Source organism: Diorhabda carinulata, chromosome 4, assembly GCF_026250575.1.
Source record: "Diorhabda carinulata isolate Delta chromosome 4, icDioCari1.1, whole genome shotgun sequence".
NCBI classification, from domain to species: Eukaryota; Metazoa; Arthropoda; class Insecta; order Coleoptera; family Chrysomelidae; genus Diorhabda; species Diorhabda carinulata.
This window is the reverse complement of record NC_079463.1, coordinates 955,694-982,990: the sequence shown is the minus strand read 5'-3', so window position 1 is coordinate 982,990 and position 27,297 is coordinate 955,694. Positions and strand designations below refer to the sequence as shown.

General features: G+C 29.0%; 3 protein-coding genes across 8 annotated transcripts; 1 reads left to right on the top strand and 2 right to left on the bottom strand.

Annotated features, from left to right (window-relative positions):
- Positions 1–1,443: 1,443 nt before the first annotated feature.
- Positions 1,444–17,410, bottom strand: LOC130893187 (dynamin-like). Of its 2 annotated transcripts, XM_057799074.1 has the most exons (18): positions 16,984–17,410; positions 14,306–14,379; positions 14,034–14,183; positions 13,683–13,886; positions 12,796–12,988; positions 12,227–12,436; positions 10,577–10,784; positions 10,184–10,321; positions 9,964–10,121; positions 9,515–9,803; positions 7,619–7,942; positions 7,352–7,553; positions 6,935–6,994; positions 6,745–6,765; positions 2,933–3,059; positions 2,390–2,526; positions 2,132–2,326; positions 1,444–1,804 (listed from the first exon to the last, which is right to left on the bottom strand). In XM_057799074.1, the coding sequence occupies exons 1-18, from the start codon at positions 17,145–17,147 to the stop codon at positions 1,512–1,514; spliced, it is 3,147 nt and encodes a 1,048-aa protein (XP_057655057.1). In that variant the 5' UTR covers positions 17,148–17,410; the 3' UTR covers positions 1,444–1,511. The 2 variants fall into 2 exon arrangements, with proteins under 2 accessions (XP_057655057.1, XP_057655058.1); XM_057799075.1 differs by lacking the exons at positions 1,444–1,804; positions 2,132–2,326; positions 2,390–2,526; positions 2,933–3,059 and adding an exon at positions 6,158–6,270 and having other exon boundaries at positions 6,631–6,765.
- Positions 2,650–23,572, top strand: LOC130893193 (1-acyl-sn-glycerol-3-phosphate acyltransferase alpha-like). 4 transcript variants are annotated; one of them, XM_057799084.1, is made up of 6 exons: positions 2,650–2,861; positions 19,743–19,917; positions 20,366–20,499; positions 20,576–20,757; positions 21,658–21,817; positions 21,959–23,572. In XM_057799084.1, exons 2-6 carry the CDS (start codon positions 19,748–19,750, stop codon positions 22,090–22,092), a joined length of 780 nt encoding a protein of 259 aa, XP_057655067.1. In that variant the 5' UTR covers positions 2,650–2,861; positions 19,743–19,747; the 3' UTR covers positions 22,093–23,572. The 4 variants fall into 4 exon arrangements, with proteins under 4 accessions (XP_057655067.1, XP_057655068.1, XP_057655065.1 ...); XM_057799085.1 differs by lacking the exon at positions 2,650–2,861 and adding an exon at positions 11,800–11,945; XM_057799082.1 differs by lacking the exon at positions 2,650–2,861 and adding an exon at positions 17,989–18,768.
- LOC130893192 (1-acyl-sn-glycerol-3-phosphate acyltransferase alpha-like) lies at positions 23,175–27,297 on the bottom strand. 2 transcript variants are annotated; one of them, XM_057799080.1, is made up of 6 exons: positions 26,814–27,297; positions 25,313–25,490; positions 24,071–24,204; positions 23,832–24,013; positions 23,610–23,769; positions 23,175–23,456 (listed from the first exon to the last, which is right to left on the bottom strand). In XM_057799080.1, exons 2-6 carry the CDS (start codon positions 25,486–25,488, stop codon positions 23,299–23,301), a joined length of 810 nt encoding a protein of 269 aa, XP_057655063.1. In that variant the 5' UTR covers positions 25,489–25,490; positions 26,814–27,297; the 3' UTR covers positions 23,175–23,298. The 2 variants fall into 2 exon arrangements, with proteins under 2 accessions (XP_057655063.1, XP_057655062.1); XM_057799079.1 differs by having other exon boundaries at positions 27,125–27,284.

Below are 27,297 nucleotides of genomic sequence, written 5' to 3'. Positions count from 1 at the left end.
GTTGTGTGAGAAAGGTATTGATGTCGATCTGGCAACGCTGTGTCAAATCCTTTTCCATAACCTCAATCGAGTTCATCTAACGTATTATTTTTGACAATGTGTTGAGGGAAATATTGTTTTTTTGTATTATAAAAAATGTGCATACGAATTTAGAGGGAGTTTCGTGATAAATTACTAGGTGAATGTGTGAAATTAGACATCAACAATACTAATGTTAAACAAAGTGCCGAAATAACCTTAAACTGTATATAGAGTGAAACGAAAAAACGTATCTTGTTGAAAACATCGCTAAGAATCACCTACTTATTTGAAGCACCTCGTATATTATTTCAAGGTGTAACTATATTTCAATAAAAACCGTTATTTTCATAGAAATACATGTGGAAATTCCCATCTCTACACTCAATTTATCTTATGTCAATAAAAAACGTTATTTTCATGAACATACAAGTGGAAATTCCCATCTCTAAACTCAATTTATTTTATTTAAAAAAAACTGTTATTTTCATGTAAATACATGTAGAAATTTCCATCTCAACACTTAATTTATCTTATGTCAATAAAAAACGTTATTTTCGTGAAAATACAAGTGGAAATTCCCATCTCTAAACTCAATTTCTTTTATTTAAATAAAAACTGTTATTTTCATAGAAATACATGTAGAAATTCCCATCTCTACACTTAATTTATCTTATGTCAATAAAAAACGTTATTTTCATGAACATACCAGTGGAAATTTCCATCTCTACACTCAATTTCTCATATGTCGATAAAAACTGTTATTTTCATAGAAATACATGTAGGAATTCCCATCTCTACAGTCAATTTATCTTATGTCAATAAAAAACGTTATTTTCACAGAAATATAAGTAAAAATCCCCATCTCTACACTCAATTCATCTTATATCAATAAAAAACGTTATTTTCATGAAAATACAAGTGGAAATTCCCATCTCTACACTCAATTTCTCTTATGTCGATAAAAACTGTTATTTTCACAGAAATAAAAGTAGAAATTCCCATCTCTACAGTCAATTTCTCTTATTTCAATGAAAACCGTTACTTTCATAGAGATAGAAGTGGAAATTCCCATCTCTACACTCAATTTCTCTTATGTCGATAAAAACCGTTATTTTCACAGAAATAAAAGTAGAAATTTCCATCTCTACAGTCAATTTCTCTTATTTCAATGAAAACCGTTACTTTCATAGAGATAGAAGTGGAAATTCCCATCTCTACACTCAATTTCTCTTATGTCGATAAAAACCGTTATTTTCACAGAAATAAAAGTAGAAATTTCCATCTCTACAGTCAATTTCTCTTATTTCAATGAAAACCGTTACTTTCATAGAGATAGAAGTGGAAATTCCCATCTCTATATTAACCTTTCTCCTCTTCTATCTTATAATGATTGAATAATGGTTTTTTGAAATAAATAAACGATTTTTTTGTTTTATTTTCTTTATTATAATATGTACAAATATAAAAAAAAACATTGTGTACAATTCTATCTAACCAGAAAGTCTGAAATTCGTATTATATACCGGTTTTCTTTTAGAATTAAATTCCTCGTTATAATTATTAACGGGTATAGCACACCCCGTAACATTTTCAATGGCGTCACAACTATTAGTGATGTCATTGAACGCTTGATTTTCTCCACAATTATATATCCTTGGTTTTCCTTGAATGCAAAGATAATAATGTTGGCAATCGTGAGGAGATCTGAAATATCTATATTCTTCGTCTCCTAAACCTAACCCCAACGATTTAGCGTCTGGGGGACAACTGAAGCCCAAATAAGCTGAAAATTCATAAGTTCGATTAAAATAAAGAGAGTTTGGCAACAATGTATTGTGTTTGAAACGAACGAAGCGATAATTTTCGCATTTTATTGTTAGTATACCTCCTTCATTGATGTATGACTAAAAAAATATCATTTTTTTTTCTAAGAAAATGTCAAAAATAATTATATAAAAATCAAAATTGAATAGTAAAGACGAATAAATAATATTTTCTGTAATATATCTATCTCTCGATTTAAGTTACTAGTTCCAAAATGGCGAAAGTCACATGATTTCAATACCTTGTTGTCAGACATTATCAGTATTCCGTAAATTGATGGTATTACCTTCAGCGTTACAAGTTGATACTTTATCGGGCCAATCGCATCTGTACGTTTCTCCATTAAACGCCAATCCTTCGGGACAATCGAATACGTACGCGTGTCCATCGACGCAATTTATAAATTTTCCACAATTAGCTTCGTCTCCCATTCTATAATAACCGAATTGGTGGGGACAATCGTCTGTTGGTTGAGCGGGATCTACAAAAATTCGTAATAATTAAAGAAAAGAAAAAATAACCTCGTATTATTAAACCGACTTACGTGTTTGTTCTCTTCCTGTACAGTCTACGTCAATGGGATACTGACATGGGAATGCGAATATGTCTGACGCAGCGTTAAATAGAAGCCCGTCCGGACATACTTTTTCTTCGGCAACTCCATCTTTGCATTCTATGTATCTGTAGAATAGAATTTCGAATGAAATTTAATTTCGTTTTTTCCACTATTTGCGATAACACTGGCAACTCCGCCGAACTAGATTATTATTAGTTGTATTGTAGGTTGCGTAGAAGTGACAGCATTATTAAAATGCAATTTCATTCTAGTTGGCGTTGTTTGATTCTTTATTTTTCAAATTAGTTATGAAAAATTTTGCACGTGTTATTTTTAATATATTTTATGACGTAAATACAGGGTATAGTTATTGTGTGTAAAATAATTTTATTGTTTGTGCTGTGGAGTGTTGTATGTACTACCTATATCGTAATTTTTCTCGGGATTGTCAGATAAATATGTAAGTAATATTAATTTTTGTTGAAAAATGCCCTATTATATAAAAGATAAACAATTTTTAAATATCATTACCCATCGCAAGTGCTAGTGGGGAAACGACCGTTTTTTTCTGGACAAGCTCTCGAATTTACTGCAACTTGTGGTGTATTTCTTACAAAATCACTTTGGTAGATTGGTTGTCGATAATTTTGGCTGTAGGCTGAAAAGTATCATTTTTAAGTAAACTTTATGAGAATATCGGATTTATATTTATTGTTTTTGAGCGGGAATTAATGTTGGCCACATCATCACCACTAAAGAGATCGGTTCGATCTTCGTACTTATTCGGCCGAAACCGGACATGCCGCCATTTAATAATAAAACGAAATATTTTTAATTGTAAAAATTTATTTTCTACCTATTCGTATGAGAGGGTGTATTTTAATTTTTATGAATTAAAAATTTATGTCCCATTATCAACCTACATTTTTTTCACACCTTAACAAAAAAAAATAGTAGAATCGATGATAATTATGATTTAACTAATAATCGATTACGTGATTATTACTTTCTCTATTGATCTCAAAAAATAAGCAATAAATAATTTGTTAATAATTATCGTCGTTTATAATATTAATTTTGAAATATTCAACGCATTGTTTTCAGTTTTAAACTCAATATAAAAATCAGTCGTTGATTTACATACGAGGTAGTGCAAAAATACTTTTTTCGATACTTCAATCGATTTGGTAAAACGAGTTACGTAATTTTTCTTTCACCCAAGGCGTATCTTCGAAATTGAAACTTTCACGAGAATATTATATTTATAAGAATATACTGTAGGATTCAAAATGTCAAGGTAACCGTAGGTTAGTTAATTACCTGTTTTATCAACTGAGAAAATTGTTTATTGCCGAGGGATTGTCACGTGATCGTCTAATCAATATAAATGTCATCAATATACAGGGTGCGAAAGATATATAACAAACATATTAATATTATTACGTCATAATTAGCTGTTTAATGACGTCCAATGACTAACTAATTAATTGTTATAACGAAAATATAAATTTTCCAATCTTTAAAAATCATTTTCCACACTACTAATATCTTCAATCATTATAAACAACATCCTGTATTAAATATTCTTGTGAATATCGAATCTGAGATTATGGTTATTTAAATGTAATCGAATATATAAAAATTCCGATCACGTGTCCTTAATACAGCCTTGTAAAGATATTATTTTTGATTCAATGATTCGTTTCAGTAAAATACGAGGGTTATTCGGAAAGTGTCTAATCGCAATCGTTTTTCAAACATTTTTTTTGGAGCAATTAGAGTTTTCCCTGTAGTAATTGACGTGTCTACTTTACGTTTAAACAACAGTTACGATTCGATGCGACGATCTAAGCTGTCCGAGATATCTGCAAATATAACGAGACTAATTTTTCGAATAACCCTCGTATAAAAACTATGTAGGCAATTTAACAAGCTACTATCGAAATTATTCCGAAAATTGTGAGTTTTTTAGTCTAAAAATAGGTTGAACTGCGTAATAAGGAAACGTGACGTGTATTCGAATTACTTATATACAGGTTGTCCAATTAATTGGTTCATAATATTCTTCAATATTAACTTTCACTGTAAAGTTATTTCAAAATTCCGAAACTCAAATTCGTAAAAATAATCAATATCGAAATACTGTCTAATTATTGAAAAAAATATATTTTATAAATTACGTGAATATTTGGGAGATAAATCGATTTTTGTACTTACCCTGTATAATAAGAACGGCAGCGGTTAAAAGAACGTGTAACGACCACATGGTGACTGTTAAACATCTAACATTAAAATAAACTTAACGAAAAAGAAGATGAATCTTCGCAACTCGAGTCGTTCGCTTACTTTTTGGCCAGTGGCGTGCATTGAAATTTGTTCAAACAAATTTTGTTCACTCAAACAACAAATAATTTATTATAAAATAAATTCAATAGGCTACAACCTATTTTATTTGAAAAATATGAAGTACAATCAGTATATTACGAAAAGTCAAATCACGATGCAAAAATATTTGTCTTCATACAATTTAATTCGCGTCAAGCTACGAAATTTAAATCTATACATCGAGTCTTCCAGATTCAAATCCTTGTGACTTTTTTCTGTTGAATAACCGTTTAATGTTAAGAGCTTTTTAAATATCTCGATTCGAACTATAAACTTCTAATTAAATAATTCTCATTTACATAAACTTTTATATCCACCCCTGTATATTTATTTTAAATTTTTAATGCTGCCAATCGCAAATCCACAGTATTGCCAACTTTAATTAGATTTACTTCGTTTTGGTTATGAATAATTTGTAGTTGAAGTAATTTACGTACGCCTATGTACAGAGACCCCTTTAAAATAATATTCAAGGTCTTTAGAAATGATGAAAAAAGGTATTGAAGAGATATATCGGTTGTTTAAAATTTCTACGGCTGTTGAATCAATAAAATTACATAACACGGCTTGTTATAAAATCTGATAAACTTGGAGAAGACAACGAGAATGATATCTCATTTCAAAGAGAATAAAACACTTATCATCGGTGTGGAATTATACAATATATGATAGAATTGGTGTCGGAAATATTAAAAGAAACTCGTATATACTAATTATTTTATGTAATTGCCGTAAATTCTATCCTAACCTATGAAAAACTGTCATATCAAGCACTGGTGGAATAAGTTGCAGTGTTGCCAAGTTTATTTATTTTCCTAATGTAACTAAATATTTTGTAAATCTTGTCCTAATTCAGTACGTTAAGTATGTTATTTGCATGAAAAATATTGGAAAATCGAAAAATTATACTACAAGTATTCACTAGTGACGTAAGTGTTGAAATAAATAACTTTACTTAGTTTTTTATAAAATAATTATTATTTCAATAAGAAAAATCATTTGTTCTACGGATTCCCCACCTCTACATTTACAAATATGTCAAATACAACAACTCACAACATTTTATTTTGTGGAATGATATTCCTTTTGTTTAATTTTTCTTTAATTTGTATTTAATTGAAAAAAAAAATCTATCTTTTTGTGTAATGACCTCAAATTATAATAGAAATACATTCCTCCATTTTGTTTTGGTTTTAGACTTGTTGTCAAGTTCCACAGATCTCACTAAACGTCACATTTCGATATTAGTTTTCTGTGTAATGTTATAGAACACAATATACTAATAGTAATCGATTTAAAATCGATTCAAATTGATCCCGAATTAAATAATGATGAAATATTTAGGTACGGTGGGTTCTAAAAACACAAACATTTCAAACAAAAATAATATTATTGTATTCAAAACGAAAAATAAAATTTGTTACAACACAATCGATTAGTTTGTTAGTCGACAGATTGACAAAATATAATACTGCTAACTGATCCTGAAAACATAAAATACGATAAGTCATTTGGAACGAGTGAAATCATCACAACACAACAAGCCACAATGACATGCGTTAAAGCATCTAAAATCACAGACGTTTAAAATTAAAAGCGACATCTATACTTTCAAAAATAAACCTAAAATAATAAGGTTTAAAGTTGCCCAGAAAACTGTAAGTAGTGTTAAGTGTAGAGATGGGAACTTCTGTTTATAAAGTTATTCAGTTATTTTTTAACTCGTAAATAGAAATTGCCATCTCTGTAAAAATAAACACCAACATTTTTAGATTTGTAGCTATAGCAAGTTCTGAATTATTAAAAAGATAAAAGCAGCTACGTCATGAGTCTTGTATACATACAATAAATACTGAATAGATGTAGATCAAGTGGATATTAAGGAATTGATAATATATAAAATTTTGGAATCAAATTGGAATTTGCTATAGGCCGAGGTTCAGAAATATTTTTCTCACTCTTATATTTCCTCAATTTTCCTGAAAAATTAAATGATTCAAGGTTAGAGGTGGAAGTCAACAATTGCCAACATTTTATATTTTTTTATTGTTAATATAAAAAAAAAACGGTAAATAAAAATATTTTGTAAATTTTTTTGATAAATATAATCTTATATTAAATATCGTTCTGGTAATGAAGGTGGCGTACCTGGAGGCGGCGGCGGAGCTGGTCTAGAAAATACTGGAGGTGGTGTTGATAATCTATAATCTAAAAACGTTTTTAAATGATCAATAGTAATAATAATTTGTTATTATTTAATTATAAACTTCGGAAAATAATTAGATCAAGCAACAGAAAGATTTATAAAAAAATTACGTAGAAAATAAGTTATAACAGTGGATCTGGCAACACTGTCTATCGATATAAATTGATGATATACCCCCACCGACTTCAGTTACTCTTCGATTGTGTTCTGTGACAGTCGTGTTCGGCAGAGTGCTTGTTGAGTGTTAGTTATCGACTGGAAATTAACAATTAAATTTTTAAGTTTAAAAATGTGAGTAAAAGTATTAAAAATTAACCCCGTTGCTTGTTCTAAATAGTAAAATATAAATTGAAAATTACTTTTTTTAGTCGCTATTGTCGGTTTATTAGAAACAGTTGATATGGAATAGTGATTTTCTTCTTCTTTATTAATTAAAGTATTACTAGAACATTTCATCGTACAGTCACCTATTATATCTAAAGCTGATTTACAAGCTTGAAACATCGCCATTTTTTCTTCTCGTTTTTTAACTTCCGCCGGACATTCTTCTAATAAATTAATCTATAAAAACAAATTTCGAATTCCATAAGAGAAATTTTCGTAATTCCCGTTTATTTTCCACTCACCCGATCTTCTTGAGCATAAATATTGACGAGTAACTCTTCGAATATAAACATTTTTGTATTTTTAATTATTAAATTCGTGATTATTTTGGGAACTAAATCTTTGGTGGCTTTGCTCACTATCGACATGTAACTTTCCACTAAATTTCTTATCACTTCAACTTGTCTTTTAAGTTGAGGATCGACGTCGTTATCTATTATCGCGTTATCTTCTTCTGTTTCATCGTTGATCGGCTTTTCGGGGTAAACGCCGGCTCTTAAGAACGACGCTTTCCACGAATTCATATCGTCTAACGAACTACAACTCAGTTCCAATTGTTTGTAATCCTACAAATTTTGCTCTGAAGAGAACATAAGTTTGCACAACTCCCCCCTAATTCGTATATAAATTCCAAATAGACGCAAAATTAGTTCAATTTTGGGTACATTTAAAATCCCATGCTTCGATTCTTCAGAATCACCCTATATAATTGTTAACCATTCTATTATAATTTCGAAAATATCAATTATTCAAAACCCAGACAAACCCATATTATAAAAGTACAGCTGTCTGAGTCTATTAGTTCGAAACAGTGTTGCCAGGCTTTTTTATCGACTTTTCTTTTTAGTATTTTGTTTTATAAAATTGCTAATTATGATAAAAATTGAGTTAACTGTTAAAATTAAATAATTTCTGAATTTGGCTTAATGGCTTAATTTGGTTTTAGTAAACAAATTTTTGTTACGAAAACTTTCTTATTAGAAGTTTATAGTTCAATACCGGCAACGCTGGTTTAAATACATAAACGTTTAACGCGACGTTGTCATATGTAAAAATTCTTTAAGGTTTGAATTCTAATTTAATAATCTACTTCGAAAACAAGCTATAAACATAAAAGTATATTAAAAAAATATTAATATTTTTGTTATCGTCGCGAACATTATTTTTAATCTATCCATAATGCAATTTTTACTTTTACATATAGAAATAATTTAGTTGTGACAACACTGGTTCGAATTTATCTCTAGACTATATGGTTTTTACGAAGCGACGTTGTCATGTTGTATAAAATATCTTTAAAAAACTTTGAAATCTGAAATTTTGTTGCATATGTTATCTAATTGGCTTTGTATGATCACGAAAGGGCTGTTGTGTTTTTTCTATGATAGTATCAACGTTCCTCTTACAATTTTTTTGTATTACAACGTTGCCATTTCACAATTGTAGATACTGTATATTATTTTATACAGTGTTTTTTGTGAAAAAAAGGTTTAGTCCAACTTCAACCCTGTATATTAGTCACTAGTATGGAACTGAAGGAATACAATGTAGAAAGGAACTTAGACAGACGTTTTCTCAATTGATTCATGTCAAAAATGAAACTATATCTCAAATAGCTGCCGAAATATAAAATGTCTTACACAAGCGTGTTAAATTTTTTTGTAATTTCTGGATTTTATTGTTGTTTTTTCTAAAAATCATGTTACTTTTCGGTTAAAATGTGTAATTTTCCGGAAAATGCAATTTTCTTGAATTTTCCGTCAAGAATTTCCCTAGCCTGGTTTTCATCGTGATTTGCAGGAATTTTTCTGCTGTAATCCTTTTTATATATATAATATAATGTTAAAATTTTGTCAAGGAAATTTTAATAAAAGTGGCAACAACGCATAACTACTTGGCGCGAAAAGAGAGAGAGAGATGTTGCTTGGCCTCCATTACAATGACATCATCGTATGTTCGTAGCAGTCTTGAAATCGAATTAAAAATGAAATTATACAGGGTCTACACTAGTTTCCAATAACAGATAAATTAATTTGAAAATGAAATAAAAAGAATAAACATTTTTTTGAATCCATTTCAATCTTCAAAACTTGAAAAAGAAAACATCGAAATATAAATATTATAGCAGGTCATCTTACCTTATAGACATTAGCGCCGTTGGGTAAGAATAAAGCAAAAGTTGGTTTCTTATTTATAAAACCAGATCCGACATCCCTTAATCTCAATTTATTTAAAGGTAAAATGTACTGAATTTCCTTTTCCGTTTCATCTTTGTACCACGCCAAATTATCCGAAGACAGAACATACCAGAAGCTTCTTCCTTTTATAATACTTAGATTATGCAACGTCATATAACCTTTTCTAATCACTTGATTACCTAAATGATCGTTGCTGACCGGAACTGATTTTTTAGCTTGATTTTCAGCACTGAAATAATTTTTATTCTATTGGCAACACCGCAACACATTTCCCCTACTATTGACGTTATTAGTGAGATATTTGTTAGAGGTGGGCGATGTTACTATGAAATTAAATGTTTTCCTGGAACGATTTTGAAAAAATTTATACGGGGTTAATATGCACTTACTTAGCGAATCCTATAAAGTCTTCATGGTTCGTATTCATATATGACAATTGACAATGTATATAAACCGAAAGTTGGTCTTTACAAAATTCTTCTCTTCGTCTTAAATAATTCGTTATTATCCTCTCTACTATTTCTTTTAATCTCGGAAACCTCGACATCTACGAGAATTATTAAATGTTTTGTAGAGATAATTTTTTTTACATTTACAGTGTTGCCGTACCTGATCTGTACACGTACGAATGATATTTATTAATTCGGTTACTACTAGGTTGACGCATTCTAGACACGGTTCTTTAAGTCTAGCTATCTGTTTTTTAACTATAGCGTCGAAAGCTAAATCGGGTGTAAAAAGCCCGATCTAAAACGAAAAAAATATATACAGGATGTCCAGTAAAAGACGATCGTAAATTACAGAAATGATAAATTGTTGAAATACTATAAAAAAAGTATTATAACGAGTATATATATACAGGGTGTGCAATGAAAAATACAACACTAATAGATTTGATTAAAATTAATGTTTTTTCAAGAAGGAATTCTAACCTATAAAAAAACTATTATCATTTCTCTAATTGAAACGGCATTATATATACAGGGTGTACAAAGTTTTTACCCTGATTCCGTGTATGTTGGCAATGGCGATCGCTATTTCTCGTCTTAATTCGCTTTCGTCGAATTCCATTTTGACTATTTCGAAAGGGAATCGTTCGTGGAATATACAATTAATTTTGGCACCACCCGAGAGTTCCGTCGTATTGACGTCGTCCGATCTAGAGCCTTCTAACACTTTTTCGAAACTCAACGCAAATTGTTGGATCATCCTATAAAATTTTCCAGTTTCGTTTACGGAATTTTGGTTCGGAAAATTTATTAAACAGTAATAATAATGGAAAATGACATATTTTCGTGGTATCTACCTGATACTTTCGGCTAAATATTCCTGAGTATTCATTCTTTTGAGTCTGTTTAAAAAATTTATCGATTTTAATGTCACCTGTTTACGAAATACATATTACAAATATGACGTTTATTATAATATGTCAAAATACGTCTATAAGATCTAGAATCATTTCTTTCTGAATTAATTTATATATTTTTAAGACTTTTCACACAATATGACAACGTCGCGTCGTAAAAACAATACACCTTAATTATAATTCGAACCAGTGTTGTCATATCGGTAAATAGAGTTGAGGTAAAATTTTTTTTTCTAAAAAAAATATTGATAGAAATGTAATTTCATTAGAAAACGGCTTTTCAAAGTTTACCTATTTGAACCACTTATGACTTGAGCTCTTTTTTCCAAAAAAAAAAGTCTTAAAGTAGAATTTTGCAAAAAAATGACCTTTGACAGCGTAATAAAATCATTTTCACAAGCTCAATTATAAAGAAAATATTTAAGAATTTCATTTTTCCAAAAAATACTAATAGTTTATCACATCTCTATCAATATTTTCCTATACGCGTAGAAATAATTAAATTATGGCAACACTGGTTCGAATTTAGTAGGCTGTATTGTTGTACAACACAACGTTGTCATATTGTGTGAAGAATTTTTAAAATAAATACAATAATACAAGTTTCGATTTTAAAATATGTGATATTTGTGCTTTGTTTAAATTTTTAAATTAAATAGGCATTCTCCTTTTTTCCCATAAAACAAATACATATCAAAAACACTTCCAAACCCGTTTTATTTATCCTTATTCTGATAATTAATAAAAAAATTCGATTAAATAGCCGAACTATAAATACATAATAGAAAAACTGGCAACTACGCCTTTTCTTTTATGTGAACGAGCCTACTAGTAGTTAAGTTGCCAGATGTATATTCAACATTGTAGCTGTTATACTGAAAGAATAGAGTCACTTGATATAAAAAAGAAGATTGTTGATAGTTCATGGTATTGAAAGTGAGAATATTGTGTAATTGCATGAATCTGGCTTTGAATGAGTGAATAAAATACGAAAAAAACATTATGGTAAGTGATTTATTCTATTTTTAACCAATAAACCTTCCATTTGATATATAAAATTCAATTTACTAACGATTCGAATAGAATAAAATTTAAAAGTAAGTTTGAAGAGTCGCCATTAAATTATTAACGATATATAAACAAAAATTTGATATATTATATTCATTTATTAGAGCAAAATAATTTACTAGTAAACTTTTTAACTAAATATTTTTTCATTTAAACAAAATACACTGTTGCCAAATTTACACGTATAAATATCTTTTGATTCAAAACTTAATACTTACTGTAACAACGCCTTGTTTTTCAAACTTGGATCGTCCGGACTGAATTTCTTAAAATCTCCTAATTCTTTTTCCAAAATGATCATTTGTTTTTGTAATTTATCTCTCAATGAGGGTAATGTGTTTCTAATATGATTCGTTAGTTGTTCATTCAAAACTTTTTGTAAATATGGCGTTCCAAGTTTATCTGCAATGTGTCTATAAGCTGGGTGTCTAAAAAATATCAAAAACCATCGTACCTACTAGAAGAAAATCGAAAAAAATTTTACTTAAAAACTGTTTTTTTGTATTTAGGTTACATATATATAAAATAATGTCCTAATTGAATGATTTTTCCCTGCATAGATTCGAAACAAAATGGAAAAAAATATTTTTGTTACGATCTGTTACTGTATTAAGCAAATATACAGAGGGAAGTCGAAAAATTTCTTGATGATATGTAAAAAAACAATAAATTTTGCATGAAATAGGGAGTATCTAGAAAAAATATCAAATTATAACGAATTTTTGATTCTTATGATAACTTTGAGTAACTCTCGAAATTTTAAATGAGCAAATCTTCGAAATCTTACCCTAAAAAATATTTTCTTTCGGATTCCAAAGCGAGTTTGATATCTTTTTGACCATCGATGTCTCTTTGCGAACGATTTACGACCCCGACATAACCTCGTCTTAGGGGTAATAATTTATTTTCTAGAATTAATCTAGCGTCTGTACCTTCATCCATAATATCTAGTTTTGTGATCACTCCTATTGTACGATATCCTTAAAAACAAACAACTGATCTGACAACGTTGCTAATTATATTGGAGGTTTAATCAATTTTACACAACAAATTTTTCGAAAAATTTGATCATAAAACTGAATATATATTGAGAAATTCAATAAAAATCAATATTCTTGTAACGAAAACAGTATTGTTTGAAAATTAGTAGATTTACTGATGAATCTATTTATATGGCAACACTGTATAATATAATGTAATGTTCGTTTTATCAATAATAATAATCTAAAATTAATTTTTCATAAGATTTTATGAAAAATAGTCGTAGAGATAAAAGTTTATTGCTTTAAATGTGATAAAAAAAATATAAATAATATTGTATTAAAATTTTAATTTAAAAGTGCGAAAACATACGATTTTTCACTATATAAAAAGTTAATCACTATTATACTGAAACATGACAACAGCGCTAAATCTATTTTCAATATATTTTGACAGACGAAATTCTAAGAATATGTTAGATGATGTACTTTCATATAAAAATTGACTGTTCAATCGTTAGGATCAAGGCCAGTTAAAAAAATAAAAAGAAGAAAATCTTTATAGACACAGTCATTCGAGAAAAACAATCTTATTATTTTGTACTTGTGTTTAGGATTGTGTGTCACGTGATAATATCCGTTATGTTTACGAGGGTATACTCGAAAGTAGTGAGTATAATTAGATTCTCTTTACCTTGCGGATCAACTTCTCTTGCAATTTGTAAAGCATCTGAATTCGCTAAATCGGTATTGGCAGGCGTTACCGCCAAAATCAGACAAGATTCTTTTTTGATAAATTGCAAAATCATATTTCTGATTTGTTGTTCGATGTCAGCTGGTTGATCTCCTATCGGTACTTTCGTCATCCCCGGTAAATCTATCAGTGTTAAATTCAGGACTGAAATGAATATTGAAAAAAAAATTATACCGGGGTAATTCCAAAAGAAATATTTCGTAAAAATGAAAATTTATTGAAAAATCAACTATATATGTATACAGGGTGATTCTTAAGTTCGGATTATTTCCAATTGGAATAAAAACTTACCGTGCGGGGAATAAATTTTCAGATTTATGGGAAGCGTTGAAATTCCTTTATTGTTTCCAGTAATTCTATCAGTTTCGGCTTCGATTTCTTTCCTAACCTCATCGAAATCGGTGAATTTCTTTCCCTTGTTATGTAGGAATTCGGCATATTCTATAAAAATAATAGAAAATATTATTTTGGGACACCCAGCCTTCGATTGCTACGTATTATACAGGATGGGTCATTTATTTTGATTAAATTAATCAACTATTTAATTATACATATTGACTCACCAAATTTGGAATGAATCAGTTGAAGGATAAGCGGCCTCCTGGTTACGATTCCCGATCCTCTCGGTAAAAAATCTCTGTAACAAAATATTTATTTAAAACTACGTCACTAATTATCCGTTTTCAAGTTTAATTGGCGCTGTACGTAAATATTTGGACTTGAATTGTTTTTTTTTTTAATAAATTGTATAAAGAAAGCGCCTTTGAATATTTGACCTTGAAAAATATATATTAAAAACGTTCATTTCTTAAACAGAGACGTACTTATATAAAATAAATAAGTACAGAGACATAATAAACATAACGAAACGTCTTAAAAACCTTTAAAAGTTACGATTTATACATTATTTTTAATTAATATATGAAATGGAAGTGAAAATATTGATTAGGAGTGGAAAACACGAATGTAACCTCCTCTTAGACCGTCTACTAGTTACTGGAAAGGCATTCAGAGGTTCTAATGATTGCCAGAGAGGCAATTAGAGCAGATTTTGAAAGGAATTGGTGACCTGTACTAACAGGGAAGTCACCAAGATCAATAAGAAAGAAGAAGAGAGTAGAACCTCCTCTTAGAGCGTCTGTTGGTCATTAGAAAGGCAACTGGAGCAGTTTTTGAAAGAAATTAGTGACCTGTACCACCAATGAAGACACCAAGATCAACAAGAGACCAGATAGGAGTGGAAACTACTCTCAGAACGTCTACTGGTTTGCCAGAGAGGCAATTAGAGCAGCTTTTGGAAGGAATCAGTAACCTATACCAGCAGAGAAGTCACCAAGATCAATAAGAAAGAAGAAGAGAGTAGAACCTCCTCTTAGAGCATCTGTTGGTCACTAGGAAGGCGGCTAGAGCAGTTTCTGAAAGGAATTAGTGACCTATACCATCAATGAAGACACCAAGATCAAAAAAAGACCAGATGGGAGTGGAAACTACTCTCAGAACGTCTACTGGTTTGCCAGAGAGGCAATTAGAGCAGCTTTTGGAAGGAATCAGTTACCTATACCAGCAGAGAAGTCACCAAGATCAATAAGAAAGAAGAAGAGAGTAGAACCTCCTCTTAGAGCATCTGTTGGTCACTAGGAAGGCGGCTAGAGCAGTTTCTGAAAGGAATTAGTGACCTATACCATCAATGAAGACACCAAGATCAAAAAAAGACCAGATGGGAGTGGAAACTACTCTCAGAACGTCTACTGGTTTGCCAGAGAGGCAATTAGAGCAGCTTTTGGAAGGAATCAGTAACCTATACCAGCAGGGAAGTCACCAAGATCAATAAGAAAGAAGAAGAGAGTAGAACCTCCTCTTAGAGCATCTGTTGGTCACTAGGAAGGCGGCTAGAGCAGTTTCTGAAAGGAATTAGTGACCTATACCATCAATGAAGACACCAAGATCAAAAAAAGACCAGACGGGAGTGGAAACTACTCTTAGAACGTCTACTGGTTTGCCAGAAAGGTAATTTTGGCGAAGTACCAGTAATATACATCAGTTGTGACGATACCAAGATGAGCAAGACGAAAAAAAAGTGTCACTAGAGATGTCATTAGTAATTGAATCCACTCGATGCTAAGGGGTTGCAAAAATAATGCAACAAATACAACCACGACGTGACTGGGATTTGTTTACAGTAGCCATAGACGCTGCATTCTTAAAAATTGGCCGTATCTCGTATATTTCAAGTTATTTGACATTTTTCTATGAACCTTGTATCAACTTATGACAATGTACGAGGTTAATCAATTAGGATTATGTGATATAGGACTATTTGAAACCTTAGTCGATGTTTATTGACCATACCTCGTATGATTTGTAAAGGAAAAATGTACCATAACCTCAAAATTAATCTTAAATGCTATTTTCGATTATAAAACATTGAAAAATCTACCGGATTTTGTTTGTGTACAATAAATAACTCAAAAAAAAAGTTTTCAACGACAATTACGACATTTTTTTGTTTTTAATTCATTGTTAACGGTATTTAATCAACGTATGTGTCATTAGAGGTTATGTAATCATTCGATATGTACTTGTTATTATTTCCTGTTGTTATTTGAATTCTTGATAAGACTTTTGTGTAGGTTTATTTCACACAGCCATTCGCCCAGACAAGCCCGGTTTACTGTTAGTAATATACAGTGTGTTCAGAATAAAAACATCGTTATTCATTCCACTTTCAACTGTTGTTTACCAATAAAAATACACTGCGTTAATTATATCGTTTAATTTATACTAATAAACAGTTTCTTGAACCTAAAGTGAGAATTAAGATAAATTTACGGGGTTTTCTGTATGTACAATACATAAAAATGATAATATTGATGTAAAAACTTTATATATTACACGAAATTTAATTTACTTAAATCAAAATATTAATAAATCAAAGTTCTTTATAACGTCTGACCCTGTATATAGTAATGGCGGGTTAACCTTCAAAAAACAACAATTTCCACAAGTTCAACTTCGCGTACATCGTTTATAATTTTTACTGCACTTTTTTTTTACTATAATTAACACATTTCGATATAAATGATTAAAATTTTTCAATTCCCACTTCTCTACATACTCCATTATTAAAAAAAAACCATTTTGTATTTAAACAAACGGAGAAATGTGAGGTTAAATACTTCGTAAATAATTAACGGGTTCTTTTCAACGACATAATTATAAAAAATTATTTTTCTGGACCTACCTTCCGACGAAATTTTCTAAAACGGAACTTTTTCCAGCTGATTGTCCCCCCACCACGGCGATCTGAGGTAAATCGAGACTTAAGTTCACACCCAGTACAGTAAAAGCATCTTGTAACTTATTCACGATCGGTATTAAATGTTCCATACCGGCGTTACCCGCCATATTGTGTCTTTAGAAGAAAAAAATCACCAACTATTTCACAGTAAAACATAAATTATAAACAATTCAATAATCGTCGAACGTTCTGTAATGACTACCGAGTCGCGAATGAATCATACACGATGGGACTATAGTTTTAAGCACTTTTAAGATAACCACACCATGATCTGCTTTTAGCTTATAATAAACAAGATTCGTTAACCGAGTATTTTGTTAATTTTCGTTCTGTTGCACAGTACACATTGTTATCTATAAAAAATTTAGGTTAGATATTTATTTTCAAGAGGTTAGTACGGTTACTAGGTGTTTGGAACAAATATTAATTATGTCACGACGAATTAAAATCAGTTTTGATCATTTTTTATTATTTCTAACTCTAATAATTATTTTTCTATTAGTTTCGTTACGTATATTCTATTTTTATCATTACTCTTATACAGATTGTCTCGTAAAAAGGTAGATATTTGATATTGGCAAATTAAGACCCAACCTTAGTAAGTTGAAGTAATCTTAACCTAACTAATGTAAACCTAACCTAATCTAAACTGAAATAGAGTAGATTTAACCTAAACTAAGCCCAAAGAAACCTGACAAAAAAATGAATTCATACTTTTGTCTACATCAATAGATAATTCCATATTTTGATGTAAATAAAAGTTGTATAAATAAAAATTTTAACAATTATTTTTGACTTTCTTCAAAAAAACAAAACGACGATAAATGTATTATTCCACCTCGAAAATATTAAACAAACATGTTTTATTATGATCCTAAACCGGACTGATACGAAACTATAACTAATTATTCAAAATATCTAAAAAAACATCTTGTAAGATGAAAAGTCCTTTCAAAATGCATCAAAAGTATAAATTTTGTATAATAATAATCAGGGGTTTTTAATATATGCAATATTCTTTAAACACCCTAAAAGAAGATTAATCTAGCTCAAAAACTACTTATTTATAATTATAAATTGACAACATTAATTTATATCAATATACATAAGGATTGGCCTAAAATTTTAATTGATATTATTCACAAACCAATCTGGTATTACTGGTTGTCTATTATTAGGTTTAAATATAGCCGTATTACATTCTTGTTCGTCTTATTACATTTTAAAAGGATATTTGAGTTTGCGCTGTTGTTATCTGTCATTAATATAACATTTTATCACTTTGATAATTATTGTAACTTGATATAATTATTATATTTAAATCATTTATAATATTTATAAAGACATTATTGTTTTTTTAACGCATCAACTTGTAACTAGGAATATAGGGTAGGCGGGATTATAATCTCTCATCATAACATGGCCGCATCTTACGACGGTAACCATGGTAACTCCCCACGTTGTTCTAATGCCGATAAAGTAGAAATTCTTCTGATACAATACATTGTAGTCTTAATACATCGGTTAATTTGTAAACATGTTTACCAAACGATATTTATCAGGTGTAATTAGAGACTATAACAAAAATTGATACTGTTCTAAGTAATTTTTGGATGACTTAGTATTGTTACACAAATGTTTGTCGCCGGTTATATAAATAGATCTAAATATTACTATCGCACTTCGATAGTGAAGTTTGTTGAGAGACATTCGATGTTAATTTAAACGGTGAGTAAAAAAATTTTGTGTTTAGTTAATAAGATAGGGAAAAAGTTCGATGTCGCCGAAAAAGTATTCTATCAAACGGTTAGGTATTTGAAAAACTAAAATGTAAAGTTTTAACTGTAAAAAATGTTTTATTTGGGCTTATATTTTTCCAAAATATCATTTTAATTATTGATTAAGGAATAATTTCATTAGAATTTAGTAGGATATTACTCGTTAAATTCCCTTGATAAATATCTTCAATAAGTTTATATATTATACAAGTTATTATTTATTTAGGGCGTTTTATCGTAAATTCAATGCTTTTATCAACGTTTTTATCAACTTCCTGTTCTTTTATTTCACCATATTAAACTTTCGTAGAGGTTATAGTATTTTGTATTGATTTATTCTTAAACTAAATAATTTTAATAACAACCTTAAATATTTCTAATGTTTATTCCATACTTATTGAACGTACTGTATGCCGCCAGTCTCGAAGACGACGACAAACTAGTTTTACCCCTACTCTAAATAGATGTACATAAATTTACCGCTCGATATGTGAACTTTAATTTCGTTAGTGACCAGAATACATACATGCTCAGTTTTTAATTTATCGTGAGCGTGATTAGTGAAAATAAAAGCAATTGCAATATTTTTTAATATTTCGATCATTTTCTAGAAAAGAAATTAGAGAATTTGCGTATACTAAAGGTTAGTGATTGTTATATACGTTGATTTATCGGAAATTAACAAAATTTGGGAAAAATCTTCGCCACACCTCGTAAAAATTGATTGAATTTAACAGTTATTTGTTTGAAATTAATTAAGGACACCCTATATTGCTTCCTACTAATTTTTTTATTCCCATCCACATTATTCCTGTCGTTAAAAAAATTTATTCATGAATTATTCACCACACCTCGTAAAAATTAGTTAAATTTAACAGTTATTCGTTGGGTCAAATTTTTGATCGAAATTTTTTGTCATTTCAGAAATAATGTGGTTGTATTTACTGTTTATATCGATAGTCCTGTTGCCAGTTATTTGGAAATCAAGTTCTTTAGGTAAAAAATGGATAAAATTTTCGATATATATAGCGTTTTCTTTCGCCGTTACACTTTTAATACCGATTTGGTTATTTAGGCCGAAAGACTACAGAAATGCATTGTAAGTTTAAACTTTACAGAAATACCATTGAAATACTTGTTCACCTCGTATAAAGACAAACCTACAGCATAGACTTTAAAATCATATTTAAACCTCCTATTATAACGATAAGAATCAAATAATACAATTATCTTGTTTACTTAGATATTTTTATAAAAGAAATTAGTTTCCTTAATCTTCAGAAAAAAGATAACAAGTAGACATTTTTTTTACAAAAAAAAACAGACGATATCCTAACAAGATGTTTCATTCAGAAATTTAATTATTTTAAAAGTATCATTAAGTAAGGGAGAAACAGAACCAGCCGGCAACACTGGAAACCTTGAAACACAAGAGTATCAGCAGGCACAATGTTTGAAACTTAACAGTGTTGTCAGAGTGTAGTAATGTAGGGATTCTAATCTGGGTAGAAATTATGGTTTTTGTTTAATTAAGTTTATTTTTTTAGACTTCCCTCGGCTGGTTTTCGAGGTTTATGCAAAATATTAGGTCTAAAATACAGTATAGAAGGTCAAGAACATATTGTTAGAAATAGCGGCAGCGTTGTTTTGATAAATCATCAAAGTATATTAGATCTAATAGGTAGGTGAAAAATAATAAAATCCGTGGAAAATTGTAACTATTTGACAACATCGCATTTTTTTAATATTATTTTCAGTTCTGTCGTGCCTATGGCCAATTTTACCGAAATGCACGGTTATTTCAAAAAAAGAGATACTTTATTATGTTCCTATTGGATTGTCTTTTTGGTTGTGTGGAACTATTTTTATTGACAGATCTAAATCGTCGAATGCTCAAAATGCCGTTAACAAAACCGGCGAAATTATTAGAAAAACAAAGGTAGTTAAAAACATTGAATTTCAATATTTGCAATCAACATTTACATACTCGTATAATAGTGGGTGTACAATGACAACAGTGGTTGCACAAAAGATCTAAAAATATTTATTCATTCCCTCGGTGTTGCCAGATCTTTTGTCGACCTTTCTTCAAGCGACTAAAAAGTTTCTTAAAAATAGTACAATAAAATAAAAAATTTTCATCTTGTAACTGACGAAAATAGATATCTTTCCAAGTAATTAATTTCAAAAACATGAAAATTGCTTTTATAAGTACAGAAATATCCATTGAATATACATTTAAATATTTCAACTTCAAGAAAATCTTTGAACTCTGGCAACTCTGTAATTTATCATTTTTATCTACTTACATGGCTCTTGACCTCATTTCCCGTAGCTTCACGATGGAATACTATATTCTGAAATAATCGTTAAATAAAGGAATTTATTTCATTAACAGCACAATCAACTTTTATATATTAATACTTTATCTATGACTGTTCTTTCATAATATGTTCTGTGAAACTAATATGACAAGTGACATGTTAACTATCAGAAATAAAAAAGAAGATAATTGTTATGACATATCGCTTTAACCTTAGAATGAACATTGTAATAACATTTTTATTAACAATTTGATTATTAATTAGAAAAAAATCAAAGAAATGTATAAAAATTCATGAAGAAATCACTACGATTAATTTGATATACAATATAACAATGTAAGTATTACATTTAATACCACATCTCTACCAATCTTTAAATTGTATTTTTCATTTTCTTTATTCAATTCAGACTATTTCCAAACAGTTATTCTTCAAATATATATTTCTGTTCACTAATTGTTTATATATTTCAATTGACCAATGAATATAGTTGTCCGTAGAATGTTTTATTTTAGTCTAGAGTATTAATATTTCCTGAAGGGACAAGAAATGATGGTCCCAAACTACTGCCGTTTAAAAAAGGCGCTTTCCATCTGGCAGTAGCTTCCAAATGTCCCATACAACCTGTAGCGGTATCCAGATTTACATTTTTGGGACCAAATAAATTTGAAGAAGGTATGTAACTACCTTCAGTTGATTTATTGACTAAAACCTCTCGTTTTCGTATAAGTATCACCAATCTTTTTAAATTGAGCTCTTGTTAGCATAAAAACTCGATTTTAATCTCCCCAGTGACTTCTTTATCACAATTTTCAGGGGAAATTAAAATTAGAATCTTGCCTGCCATACCGACAAATAATTGTACAATAGAAGATATTCCCAGGCTTATTGAAGAGACTTACAAGACTATGTCGGATAATGTAGATCAGCTTTCAACTACACCTAATTAATATTTAATATTTTTTATAATTGTAAATAAATTATTTTTTACAAATTTTTGTTTTTATTGTCACCTTTTATATCCCAAAATGAAAGTACGAACCAATAGACCTATCCGTTCGTGTTTTTTTTTAATCTCAAACAGTTCTGATTAGTTTATGTTTAATGCTCTATTCATAGCTTTGTTTCGATGATCAGTTTAGAACCGATCAAAAGTGTACTTTCATTGTAGTTCAAGGTTAGTTCAGTTTTAAATCGCCAGGTACAGTTCAGGGGTCACAACGATTTCATTAATTATTAATTACAAATCAGTAATAATATTTCTGATTCGAATGAATATAACAAAGCTATTATTTTGAATATAAATAAACATTATATTAATGATCAATTCAGTGTGATTGTAGATCAATATCCAATTGTAACAATTAGATCTATGATCTAGAATTGACACGTGAGCATAGAACTAATAAAAAAAATTTAGAATCAGAAAATCGTTCGGTAGGTATTGAAAAAGGTGAACGTTATTTTACGTTTTTCAAATTACTACGTTATTCTCTAGAAGCTTTTTCAGAAACTATGATCCAATTCAAATATTTTTCCATTAAAAATTCATCTCCTTGGATCGAGTTGATTTGATGTTAGGAAAGTGATCCTGATCATTTTCATTGGAGTCATGAAACTGAACGAAGTAGTATACTACAATGACAAATGACAGCTAAAGGTTTGTTTATATTTTTTCAATTTACCGACTATTAACCCCAGATATGTATTAATGTTTATACGCAGTGTAATTAATAGGATTCTAAGGTTTGTTATTTTTGTATTTATTATTATTATAGTTTATAAGTTTAGTTTTGAATTTAAAATTTTCACCAAAAACAAAATAAAAGTCGAGTTGTAGGTTACAATTTGCTTTACAATTTATATCCCCTAGTTGACAACGTTGCTGAATCAAACTAAACTTTATTTCTTATTTATATATAGTCATTATTTAAAATAATTCCGGTTTATTCAATTGATACATCTTAAACGCTCTTTCATTGGAAATTACATGTGCCCAAGGATGAAATAATGCAAAAATAAAAAACGTAACGAAATTAAATTAAAATTTATTTTAAAATAAATAAACAAAATTAAATCTTCTACAATTAGTTAAAACACAACATGAGAATAAAAATTTAACAATAAAAAAAAATTGTTTTTCAAATATTGAACACTCAGCTAGTTTTTAAATTGTTTTTCACGTTATTTTTTGAGGAAATTTCATTGACATTTTCTGATATCATTTTATAAGTTTTATCTATCAATTTTGGTATATCATCAGACGTACAACCTTCTGTAGAAACAGCTGGAAGAATTCTTATTGTTATGTGCCCTGAAAATTGTTAAAAAACCATCAATCAACACCCCTAGGACCTCTTCACGTTATAAACAATGAGTTAACCTCAATTTAAAGTTGATACATTAATAAAATCACGAAACGTTTACAAATTGAATAAAAAAAGACTAAAAACAATCAATTATGTACCTGAATCGAATCTAAATTTCCCTAAAAATGAATATCTAGACACAGCTACTGGTTGAATGGGAACTTTAGAGGCGATAGCTAAATGAAAAGCCCCTTTCTTAAACGGTAACAACGTATTTCCTAAATTCCTAGTACCTTCAGGAAACATCATTACACGAGCCTGAAAATACAAATAAACAGTTAAAGTTGATGAAAACCGAAGTTATAGACCAACAAAATCACCTTTCGTCTCCTAATAATTTCTCCAGTTTGATTAACAGTTGATTGTGCGTCTTTCGCATTCACCCTGTTTATAAAAATAGTTCCCCATAACCACGACGCTAAACCAAACGGTTGGATATAAAAAATTTCTTTTTTCGATATCACAGTAGAATTTGGCATTAATGGCCAAAGATAAGCCAAAACTAACAATAAAACAAGAGTCTTTATTAATTAAATTAAATAATATTGAATTTACTCACCAAATAGATCAATAGCACTTTGATGATTTATTAAAACTACACAACCACTATCTTTAATTATGTTTTCAGTTCCTTCCACATTATAAGAGAGACCATAAATTCTTTCGGTGGCTCTTAGAAGTGCAGCAGGTATTCTTAAAAAACATTACAATTAGAGTCACTTTTTTATTACATTTTCACTTGTAATATCACTTCCCCATGTAACGAAATTTATTTATTACATAAAACATTTACTAGATTTAACCACGATATAACTAAATCAGTATAAATAAATACTAAACAAACATTACTCATAACAATCTACTTTATCTATGACCAGTATTACTCCCACATAACTCTAGAGTACGATATAAGAGCAGAGCATTTATGTCTATGGTGCTGATAACAAGATGATTCGACAATTTGTTCTGATCACATTAGCGCTGTCTGGTGTTATATAAACCAACTATTATGTACTTAGAATGATAGAAAGTTTTAATATAATTTCGAATTGTTTTTTTGTTCCTTATTATAGAAGTAATTAGTACGTATTTTCGAGGTCTATAATCACTAAAATACTAGTTGAAACGTCAATGAGTTTATAATTGGAAAGTATGTCGTGAAACGTTACAAATCTACTAAATTCACATTATAAAAAAATATTTATTATATATTATAAAAACTTTATGAAACAAACTAATATTGTAATCGATAGAATCGAAAATAAATAAATAATTCAAACGAAACAATTCGATAAATTATAACTATAAATGACAGATGTTTTACAATGTTGCCACGTTTTATTTCTTTTCTAGTTGTTAGCATAAAATGAAATTGAAATTTTGAAGTAAATATTTTGATAAAGTTGAGGATCGAAACGTCGAATAAAACGTATATATCCAAGGAATTGATTATCGAAATTTAAAAAATGTCAAATTTTTCATTATTACTCAGGAATCAACTAAGCATTTTGTTATCTATTAACAATAACATCCTGTATATGAAGTATACCTATAAATAGTAGTAAAATAGATATACAATTTCTGTAAATATAATTCGAATAGACACAAGGTAAAACGTATACAATGACGGGTCACAAATTTGAATATATTAGTCAAGTATTTAAAATGCGAAATAAAATGTAAATTAGATATTTGACCGGATATGATTTGTTGATCTTTGAAATATTAAGAAAACTTTTACGTAATTCATTCGAATATGTAAAAAAATCGATAATGTACAGAGCCGTATTTACATACTTACAAAGCATTTTTACTATCACGGGGTTTTAGAAGCATTAACGGAATAGGTGCGCAAGCAAATATCATACTGGTTATTCCAAAAAAAGTAAATTTCAATACACATCTCGCGACAGAGTTTATTTTCCATAATATTGCCAGGAATGTGATTAAAACTAGAGTGTAAAGTAGAAATCCCATATCTGCAATAAAAAACCACCACTGAATTTGTACAATTTAAAATTTACGTCACTAGATACAAAATTTATCAATTATGTTCCTTTATACTAACTTTTCTGACTATATTTTCAATACTGTTATGATATATTGTTGCTTTTTCATACTCGAAAATATCTGGTTACAAATTTTCAACAAAATAAATAAATAATCGCCACAATACATTTATTAACATATAATTACATTCAAAGGATTACTAATGGATGCAATTAAAAAGAAAATTCCAAAACATTATTATCTAAAAGTACTCAAAAACGATGTTTTTCAATATATAACCTCAAAAATTTCACAGCCATGTTGTGATGGGCCAAATCTGACCCTGTAATCAGAAATAATAAAGTTTTATTACTACATTAAATAAATTGAAACAAGTTTTATCTATACAATAATTTATTGTTAAATTTGGTAACGGTATGTGTGTAATTTTCGTTACTTCAAAACCCTTATTCAGCATCATCGCGAAATTATTTAATTAGTATTACTAGCAGAAAATAACCAATAAAAAAGTAAATATTGATTTTAAACGTTGCATAAATAGTAATTTAAATCTGTTTACGGCTATAATTAGTTAAATCATTCGTTTAATTACTTTTATTTAATAAATAAATCTATTAATCTTTACGCCTTTGTCATTATAGAAGAAATTGGTAATATTTAATGATTCACGCTAATAAAATAACTGATTGGTATGTCTAGAGATGGGAATTTCTACTTGCACCTGTACGTGTTTAAAAATAACAGTTTTTCTAACTAAATTCTACAAGTATAGAGATGGGAATAACGGTACTGATTTCATTTTGTTTTGAGTTCAATATTTCCGTAATTTCTTTAATAACAATAACTATTTTCCACATTTTCAACCTTCAATACATGATAATAATTCAATATTAATACTGAAAATAAACTTAAATTGTGTAATTTTACAATAGATCTAACAATTACATTCGAACGATGTTGTTTTCATAATAATTTTTTATAGCAAATAAAAAACTGCACGATGATGTAAATCGTTGATATCGTTTATCGATTCGGCAATTTTATTAGCAAAATAAAGATAAAATTATATAACCAAAGATAAAAAAAATGATGTACATAATAAATATTTATAATATTAACCAGAGATTGTGATTTTTGGTAGTTTAACTAACCTAATTTGCTAAATAGAAAGGCTTGTTCTATATAATTACCGTTAGAAGAATAGTTGAAACTAAAAGTGAAATTTAAATTATAGAATAATTAAAAACGCTTATAATACAACTTATTTCTAATAAATACGTAAAATTACTCACCTTATTACTTTAAAGCACTTATATATCGTTCTAAAAAAATCGTTATTTAAATTTGTTTTGAAAGAATAGTATTAAAACTTCACGTTTCATGTAGTTTAGAATTTGCACACGATAAAACACTTATTTATCTAACTAAACTACTAATAAAAACCACTCACTCGTAAAATAAATTGTCGATCTCTTAAAAAAGTAATTGTGCAATTCAAAGACATTCGCTTAACGCTTAGTGAGATGTTACAAACAGTGCAAACAAACTCAATGTCAAAGCGACTACCCAAACTGCTGGTATATATATATATGGAATCACTCACCAATGCGCGGGAACTGTTAAAAATTGTATCTACACTATTATTAATTTCTAATAAAGAAAAAATATTGAGCTATTGTTCGTATTATACAACGAGAATAATCTAGATCACAAGTTTATTATAAATTGGCCTAAATAAAGGAACATTTATATTACGATTTTTATCTTCTTTAAATT